General features: G+C 27.8%; 1 protein-coding gene across 1 annotated transcript in view; it reads left to right on the forward strand.

Moving 5' to 3' along the window:
- The window catches only part of LOC108560373 (phospholipase B1, membrane-associated-like), an 11,099-nt gene extending 1,948 nt beyond the window's left edge, over positions 1–9,151 (forward strand). Inside the window, exons 2-5 of the mRNA XM_017917893.1 lie at positions 396–1,050; positions 2,754–2,905; positions 5,110–5,278; positions 8,900–9,151. Of these exons, the coding sequence (XP_017773382.1) occupies positions 396–1,050; positions 2,754–2,905; positions 5,110–5,278; positions 8,900–9,066 (1,143 nt within the window). The 3' untranslated portion in view covers positions 9,067–9,151. The remainder of the gene's footprint in view (positions 1–395; positions 1,051–2,753; positions 2,906–5,109; positions 5,279–8,899) is intronic.
- Positions 9,152–10,619: the final 1,468 nt, after the last annotated feature.

The following is a 10,619-nucleotide window of genomic DNA, read 5'->3' on the forward strand; positions in this document are numbered from 1 at the left end:
TTTTTTTTTTTTATTATTCATTTATCTATTGTAAGATTTTCAGTTCTCATTCTTTAAAAAAATTAAAGAAATTTAAACGTGATATTTACTTTTAATTACATACATTTTATATTCGGAAATTTTAAATTTGGTTATGTTTAGTTGATTTAGGATAGTTTAGTCAACCTCATTATCTATTAAAGGACTAAATCATACTTAACATTGTAATTGGAATACACAAAGTGCGTAGTATGCAACTAAGTAAGGTTAGGTAATATAAGATTTGACTTGTGTATTACAAAATTCGTAATACTAGTTGATGAGAAATTGTTGGTTAATTAAGTATTTAATTTTGTATTCTCAAATTTTTATTGTTTTATTCAGTATAATTAATTGTGTTGTTGTTGCGTAAACAGATGACTGGTAATTTGGTGATCCAATATCCGCCTATGGAAGCAGACGACAGGAAGCAGAAAAACTATCCAAAATCTGTTCCGTTCATGTGTGCAAACCAAACTGCTGAGGGCAGATCCAAGGTCAGACCAACGAGCGTGCATCGGTTACGACCTGGAGATATAGACGTCATAGGTGCCATAGGTGATTCTTTGATAGCAGGAAACGGAGCCATGGAGGATTGGGCTCTTGGTACCATGATCGAGTACAGAGGGATCTCTTGGTGTGCCGGAGGACAAGAGAGTTGGCGTACTTACCTAACAGTTCCCAATATCATCAAAGAGTTTAATCCAAAACTGACTGGATACTCAACGGGAACTGGGGAATTGCTATCCGCTCATTCGAGATTCAACGTCGCATTTCCAGTTTCTGCTGACGCTGATGCTCTGAGGCAGGCTAAGATTTTAGTGAAAAGGATGAAACAGGATAGGAGTGTAGATTTCAAGAATGATTGGAAGATGGTCACTGTGTTCTTCGGCGCAAACGATCTTTGTTCTGCTCAGTGCTTTGATAGAGAGCAAGCATCGCCTCCTCAGCATGCACGGAAGTTAATGTTAGCTTTGGATTACTTCAGGGATAATCTTCCTAGAACATTCGTCAATCTAATTCCAGTCATTGGTAAGCTATCATTATTACCAAATTATTCTAGAAATTTTATTATCATTAGTATATGTTATTTCGTGAGGTCATTGTCCATTGCCCGCGGGCATCATTTAGCCCGTCTACCATTGTTGTGTGCCCGCAGCAAATTTACCACAAAATAAAAGCTATACGTATAGTTTTAGACAAATAGACTAACCTGTGCGATTGTTATTGAAGGAAAAAGAGAATTAATCGGCTCGCATACATGAAACAGAAACAGTTTAAGAATCTCTAAATTTGTTATGAAAAACTCTCTTTTTTGTAAACTAAAACTATTATTACTTCAGAATTCCTATTACCAATGCGTAGTAATAGTAATTTAGAATTGTTATTTAGTATTACATCAATATTTACTACTTCAAAATTAAGAAAAAACCTGTAACTTTCATAATTTGAAATTTGGAACTATTATTTTATGAAGAAACTCAATGAGACTTGTACTTAATTTTGCAACAACTGCTTATAACTCTCTTTAATACTTAGCACCTGCAATAAAAGTAATTAACTTATTTTTATAGAATATAAAAAAAACTTGTGCAATATTTCTATAATAATGTGCATGATTGCAACACTAATCTTCCCAAATCTTTCTCATCCAGTTAATGCCATTGGTAATCAATAATTGTTTATATTCAACATCCTTTCAAATTATAAATAAAGAACTTGCACATTCTTGCGAAAGATGACCAAAAACATTATAATGACCTACTAATTGATGCAAAAGTACTTTTCCCAAAATACGACTGCAACACAAAATTAATAGCGTTGCACAACTGCAAAATCTTCTCAGTTCACATATTTATATATATGATTTTGTGTATATGCAATTCAATTTTTGCTCAACAACGGAGGTTTCGCAAGTCGCACGTTTCGCAAATGGTTTTAGAGCATTAGTATAGATTTTTTCTTGAGGTCATTGCCAACATATTAAGGTATTACGAAACGTCTCTTTATGTGTGTGTTTTTTAACGTTTCGACTTTTACGGTGTGCAATATCAGTGCGAATTACTTGATTGATCGATATGCGAACAGCGCGTAGAAATGATTCCGCCTCTTCTCGCATGAATAATGCATAAGGATGGAATGTTTCGTTGGAGGAAAGAACGTTATGTGGTTCATTAAATACGAGGAAATGGTTAAATAACTTTGATTCAGTAAACATGAATGACAATCCACACAATTAAGCAATTTATTTATGTATTCCCAATTTTATTTATGTAGGTTTCCAAAAAAAAGCCTTTCAAAATTTTATTACAAAATGAAAATATATCAATGTTTAGTTACAAAAATTAAACAAAAATAAGTAGAGTAACACCTTCTATAGTGCGGATCAGTGCGGTTTGAAAATTTCAAAACAAACTCATTTTCAATTGAGAAACACAAAAATAAATTCTAAAAAATTATGCACAAAATGATCGACAATTTTCCTTTATATAGTAAAGTTTTTTTTGTTTCTCGATTAGTACGGTTTCAAACAGATATTGATGCAAAGTATTGCACAAAAAACTGTTACAATTGGCTACTAATCAAAAGTGTTCCCATCTTCAAATATTAATTTAAATTTATTTTTTAATTGTTTTGGAGAATTCTTATGTATTTAAATACATTTAATAATAATTATATAGTATTTTGATAAATAATCTTGTGTTAGTGGATTTACTGATTTTCTTGTATTTAAGATGCAACAGTGAGTGTACGAGTGAAGAGATCAATGATGTGTAGATTAGTTCATACATTATTCTGCACGTGTTTCCATCAAGGAGGAACGGAAGACCCGATGACTATCATCATGCAATTGGCAAGGAAATATCAAAAAGTCGAAGAACAATTGGTAAGTCAAATTTAATTAACAAGAAAATTTTGATGCAAAAATATAATATATTTTTAATAAATTAATCGACTAATTTTATTTGATAGAAAAAATCTGTATTTCTTGGTTTCAAAGTACAGCAATACCTCGAATAGTCCGGTTACAACTATAATCCGAACTAATCGAGGAACTAAATACCCAAAAATGAACCGCACAATAAGAGACTAGACTATATAATGTTATGCACTAACATTCTAAAATGTATTTCTATTTTGCTTAATTAATGTTTAGTTTGTTTGTGTGAACCCGGGTTATAATAGATATTGTTGTTCTAATTTTTTGCAAATCCATATTAAAATTCAAATCACGTTTAGTTAACTATGAGAAAACGTATTTTATTTCTAAAAATCCCAACAAATGTGTTGCAATTATGATTCATATCTTTTGCTAACCGACGTAAATTTGACTAATTTGCTGTGCAGTATATTTTAAAGTGGGTTGAATACATTTTCGTTCATATTTCTGTCGAGAATCAGAGTATTAACCTTCGTTTCTTTGTACTTTCCTCGATGAGTTTCCATTTGTTACCACACCTAAATTATACAAAAACCGACCGAATTGCCAATTCTTGAAATGCAATATTTATATTTAAACTTTCTTATCTCTCACCCAAGTTTGTTCAAATCAATTATTATTACAATTTTTTTTATTAATTTATATTGATAAATTTATTATTTTAATATTCATTTAAAATTTAAGAAAATATAAAAAAATATGTAAATAATCACATAATTAAGGGTAATAATAATATTTGTTGAAATAGTTTATTATACTATATCTTTGGGGACACTTGACTAGCAATGGGACCATAGTCTGCGGGCCATCGCGTAATACTATTTTGAAGCCTTTTTACTTAACTTTGGGTTAGCTGTGTGTTTTTTGGTGCAGGGTTTCAGCCCATACCTAAATTTGTACCTACTTAATTACCTACTCATGTACCTACTATTTAAAAAAAACAACATAAATTTTATTTTTACTAAAAAAGTATTATGTAAATGTAACAATCAAATAAAATATTATTATTTAACCAATAAATTTACTCAATTTTTACATTGATGAACAGATTGTAAATAAAATTACATGTCATAAAAAAATAACCTACTACACTCTCCGCACTTGGTCAGTACAATTTTAAATTTAATAGTTTGTTACTGTTTACGTTAGGCAACTTAATAAACACATACACTGACTAAATCTCAGGATCAACAAATAGAATCTAAAATTTGTTTAAAAACTATATGTTATTATTGTATATTCTTTACTACAATAATTTATGTTTTATTAATTTTATCTTTTTTTTTTAATTATTTATTTCATCAAATGATGTTTAACTTACAAAGGATTTATTTATTTAGTCTATACCTGTATAATACAAAGCATAAGACGCATCTTTTTTTTTACATAGAAAATTGACTTACAAATAGGATTACGTCGAAATATAATAGAATATTTTTTCTAAAAATTGTCCCATACATTCTGTGCATCTTATTGTAGGTAATTTTTATAATGTAAAATAGTATGTTTTAAATAGAGGTATCCCCCGACTTACGAACTAGTTCTGTTCCAAAGGGTTGTTCGTAAATTGAATTTGTTCGTCGGGAGAATTTTAAATTTCAAAATATACTTATTTTACCACACTTTATCAAGAAACAAATGCAACAATGGGGGGTCTATATCGCAGGGGTCAATATCGCAAGCCCGACAACCAAAAGACCGTCTATTGAAAGCCCGACGTTCGAAATCCCGACTACCATAATTTCGACAATCAAAATCCCAATTGTATCAAATTCCAGAATATATCGAAATCCCGACTACCATAATTTCGACAATCAAAATCCCGACTATATCGAAATCCCGACAATCTAAAACTTAATAAGATTATTAATTGTTGTTATTTATTTATGGTAGTCGGGATTTTGACATAGTCGGGATTTCGATATAGTCGTGATTTCGAACATCGGGATTTTGATAGACGGGATTTCGGTTGTCGGGCTTGCGATTGCCACCGGTAATAAGTTAGAGCTTTAAGAATTTTGTTCTTAAGTTATGGAGTTCGTATGTGGGGGGCAGGCTACTAGTATTTATTTTCTTAACGTTATATTACTATAGGCAACTAAATGTACACCTTTACAAAATATAGTTTTATTCAATTTGTTTTATTTTAGGCTTTAGATGGAAGATACGAGAAAAAGGAGGATTTCGCTGTTGTCCTTCAACCATTCATGAAATTATTTAATGCCCAAACTGATCCAGCTCACCGATACGACGAAGTCATAGATATTTCTTATATCACCCACGACTGTTTCCATTTCTCACAAAAAGGACATGCATTAGGTAATTACCTTAAAATTTATAAAATATTTATATTTTACATATAAAAAGTATGGTTGTTTCAACTATTCATTAATAAATATTAATAAAAAAAATATTTCCCTATTTTTAGGTAATAATTTGAATCAAAATTTAGAAACTTAATTATCATTATTTCATTTAAATTATCAAAAATACAAATTTTGCTACAAACATAAAATTACAGAAATAATTACAAAACAGAAAATAAAGTAAAATATAAGAAATTATTCTAATTACATCTTACATCTTTTTATTAAAGACATAACAGGACATATATTAGATATTGTCCCTAGATATTTCATATTTTTTAACTTTTGAAAATTTTAGATTTTCAAAGATCTCAAGAATACACTTTTTTTCTAACACAATATACCATTCTTATTATATATTTACAAACCTCTAACATATAAAAAACGGAAGACAAGACACTTATATCATTTATTAACAATACAAATTCTTTCAATCTGTACATTTTTCAGTCACAATTTATGAAATTCATGTGAACTAATAAACTATAAATAGATGTAATAAGAAACTACACCATATTATTAAGTTAATTAGTAAAAGTAATTTTCTAATTTGTAAAGATATTAACAAGCAATTAACGTTGCCTTCAGTACGTACTAAGAAATATTTAATGCGCGTGACGGTCGACGAACACAGAACGTATTATTATTGCATTCAATCAAACATTACATTTCAATTCGCAGAAAATTGAATGTTAATTTCACATGACACGTGACCAAAAAAAAGTACCTTTTTTGATAGAAGCTATCATTGGTTTTCTATGTTTATAATCATCAATACATTAAAACCTCGGTTGTCGAACATAATTTGTTAAAAAAGAATATTCGAAAATCGAATTGTTAAAAAATCGACACGAGAATTGTCGAAGCCCAGATGATTGATTATATGTATAGTAGAGCAGTGGTTACCAACCTTTTTTTGTGCAATACTCCACCAAAGCCTTTCTGAAATTTTTATGTCCCCTATGTAACATATACATAATACGCGGTTAAACTCTAGATGTGTTCAGTTTTGAATTGCCCCTGTGGGCCCCACATTGGGGAACACTGCTGTAGAGGAACCAAAATTCTGTTCAGAATTATTTTTCAAAAACCGATATATTTGGTAACCACATTGTTTGAGAACTGAGTTTTCATTGTATCAATAAAGTTATAGAAATGCCTCGCATAGTGCGGATTCATTATAGTACGGTTGTCAAAACAAACAAAATTTCAAACATCAATTTAGATAGTATTTTTTATGTCGTTCAGTTAAAATTGAGTTTGTTTTGCAAATTTCAAACCGTATTATAGCAAATCCGCACTGTTTGAAGCCACACTATGCGTGGTATTACTGTATTTGAAACAAGATAGAAAATGAATATGAGAATCTCGAAATGTAATAGTTGTAGATTAATTTATTATTGCAAAATACACATCAACAAGAAGACAATATAGATGTAACAATTTTTAAAGAAAGGAGGAAGAATTTAAGAAATTTGCAACCAGTATTGAACATCTTTAAATAAAAATATTTTAAAGATTCTTAAAACAATATCATCTAAATCTTATATACAAATTGCAACTTTGCATTTTTTTAATTACAATTTTAATTACAAGCTTTTAATTGAAAAGTAAAGGTTGTTAAATTAATTTTCATCATTATTTTTTTTCTTTCAAATAATAAATTAAATTATTATTAAAGTTTATTTTCAATTGAAACTTCCTAGAAATTAAGAAGTCACTTGATGATATTTCACATTTGATATTTGATATATTTATTACCTAGTCAATTATAATTACTGATTATTTCATAATTAATTGCTGGTGATTTTTAATAAATCAAAAATCCATTAAAAAAAGCCACGATTTTTATTGCTTTCTCTGAATCATCTGTTTAACACGTTTTTTTAATGAACACATGACTTTTTTTATAAACATTTTTTAAGTAGAAATTTTATAGCTAATTTTTGAATTTGTTGAAGAGATTTATTTCACAAAATAAAATCTTTGTAGTTAGATTAGTTTGATTCATTGATGGATTAAGATAATTTCTTGAAAAAATATATTATTTTCTTTGCTCAGCTGTAAATTTGTTGATTTTGAAAATTAATACTATAAACTTCATTAAATTTTATCAAAGTTATTACAAGAAATATTTACACTAATAACAATTTTCAAAAGTTTTTGAATTTTTACATTTTTATTTTGATTGGTTAAGAATCTCTGCAGATGTTATTTTTATTGATGTCATTAAATTTAATAAAAAAAAATGGTTTTAATCATATTGAAATTAACAAATCTTTCTACTTTAAAATCATTTTTTACAAGAATTCATTTAATAGACAAATTTAATTTCATCTGTGTTGATGATAAAATTCTAATTATTTAATTTATTCATCAATTAAGAAAAGTATTCAAAATTCTAATAATTCAATTTATTTTGCTAAAAATTTAATTTTAATGGTAAAAAAAATTAACAAAATATTTATTTATAATTGATTTAAATGTTTCAATTGAAATATGCCAAAAGTAAATTAAATTTTAACGACTAATTTATATACAATGGATAAATATAAATATAAATTAATGTATTATACGATAATTCGTTACATTTTGCGAGTAATTTTCTTACAATTTATTTTACTCGTTAAGCGAAATGCTCGGTATGCGAAGTGCTCGTTAAACGAAGTTCCACTGTACTAGTACAACGCAAGTATGAAATAATGGCGTAATAATAATACGTCATTTAACTGAAATTACAATATATAAATTATACTTTAATGGTAGTATTTTATAGTTTACTACAGTGAATATGACTCAACGAAGACGCACTGTGCGAGGTAGTGTTGTAATTTGTAAATGCTTATGATGATCACGGACTTAAATGAACCAATAACCAATAACCTATAATTTATATTTTTATGTTGTTTTTTATGGTTAAACTTCATGGAACAATTTTTCTACACGTCATTGGTTTTCGGAAAAACGATAATTGAATTTATGTCAAGGCATAAAATTCAAATATTATATTATATCAATAAATTTAGCTGTTATTCGTAAAGAAATTCATATTTTTCAAATTTTTAATTACAAATTCATTATTTTCTATAATTTCGTTTTCAAACAAAACATTTACAATATTTTATATTAATTAATATAATATTTTTTTGTAAATAAATTTCGGATTGAAACATATTAAAAATTAAAATGTTTTCTCTAATTTGGTTGAAATTCATAAATTAAAAATTAAAATATTGTGAATATGGTTTAATTTCAAAAAGAAAGTAGATCAAATAAAAAATATAAACAAAATTATGGCAATTTACATTGAGCATTGGTATTTTGTCTAAGTGTGTAGATATTCTTCATTGAGGTTATCTGTAGAATTGGGCAATTGTTCGATAAGGCGCCGTTTCCCCTTTGAACTCGACAGAAATTCGGGCTCAGAGATACGAGATTTAATGAAACATTTTCATGTTGAATGTAAATAAAGGCACGAGATAAGAGGTAGAAAGCCAACAATTCTATCGTTTTTTTTTTCTAACAAATATTCGCTTGATTAAATAACTTATCTGTGTGTATTTATAACTTGTAGGAGCCAACATGCTTTGGAACAATATGCTGGAGCCCGTTGGAAACAAGAGCGAGAAACGTTTGAATTACGTCCTTGAGAAGTTCAAATGTCCAACGCAGGAAGCACCATTCCTCTTCACGCGGAAGAATTCTGAGATGTATTTAAGGACAGGAAGACAATGGTATTAAATCTATAGAAGATTACTTAAGAACAGGAAGATTATGTAAAATGTGTTATGATGATTATTTTATATTAAATTAATTGTCTCATTTACCCAAGCAACTCTAGTCTGGAACGCAAAAAAACGGCGAATCCAAAATAAAAACATCATTTTTTGAATCTAAATATTTATACGTATTTTATAATTGAATTTTATAATAAATCTTTTTTATATAATATGATCCTGTTTTCATTAATTTATAAAATCATCAATTTTTACACAACTTTTTGCAAATTCAAGGTTAACATTGCAAGCAATTTAGATAGTTTTTCAATTCATTTTAATTAATCATACTGAGATTTTTTAATTACATTTAAATAATATATGTTGCAATTTATAAGAAATGTTGTTTCTAAACGCAAAATTCTTTTTTTTTACAAATAGTTGAAAATATCCATTAATAAATAAATGACAAAATATATGTTTTTCATAGAGATATAAATGTTAATAATGACTAATTATAATTCCTAAATAATTAAAATTTGAAGAAAAATGTACGTCCTATAGATTATAGTAGATATCAATTATTGTAAATCATTTAAATATATTCAGAAAATATATTTTTTTATTGAATACTTTATAACATAATATATTAGTTAAATTATACTACGAAAACGCCTGAAAAAAACGCAATAACTAGCTTAGGGCCGATAATTGAATTCGCCAATATCTCAAACTTTTTGAAGCCGGACTAATGGAGGACTTTAAAACCGAATGCGCGACAAGTCGTCGACGGAGATTTTAACATACTTGCTTACCCTTTAAAACCACGTAAAAAGAGAACTTGTGTTTTTCTAATTGTTAGAATTTGATATTATTTTGCTTAATAAAAATTTGTATTCTGTAATTTTGAAACTACTATTAGTGAATCCGGACTAATGAAAGCCGCACTATGCGAGGTATTACTCAACATACAATATATATGAGTTTATAAAATAGTTAAACTATCCTATTCTCAATTCACAGTTATGAAATTTTTATTAAAATTAAAAAAAGTTGTTTTGAATAAAATCAGACAATGTTTTTGAAGCCGGACTAATCGAGGACTATAAAATCGTATAAAAAGAGACTTTTTTTTTCTAATTATTAGATTTTCTTTAATAAAAATTTGTATTGTGTAATTTTCAACCCGTACTCAAGTAAATCCGGACTAAAGGAAGCCCTACTATGCAAATTATAGTTGTACCTACAATATAACTGAGTTTTTAAATATTTAAACTATCTTATTCTCAATTCACAGTTACGAAATTTCTATCAAATCTTAAAAAAAGTTGTTTTAAATTAAATCAGGGAATTCAAAGGATTTATGCATTCTACTAATAATTCGTTTAGTGCGGGTAACCGGGTTCGCTAAGATCTAAAACTTCTTGAAGCCGTACTAATCGAGGACTTTAAAACCGCATAAAATAGTTTTTTTTTTACTAATTATTTGAATTTGTTTAATAAAATATTGCATTCGGTAATTTTCAAACCGTACTATAATAAATCTGGACTAATGGAAGCCGTACAATGTGAGGTTTT

This window comes from Nicrophorus vespilloides, unplaced genomic scaffold (genome assembly GCF_001412225.1).
Source record: "Nicrophorus vespilloides isolate i.1.1-1 unplaced genomic scaffold, Nicve_v1.0, whole genome shotgun sequence".
Classification (NCBI taxonomy): Eukaryota; Metazoa; Arthropoda; class Insecta; order Coleoptera; family Silphidae; genus Nicrophorus; species Nicrophorus vespilloides.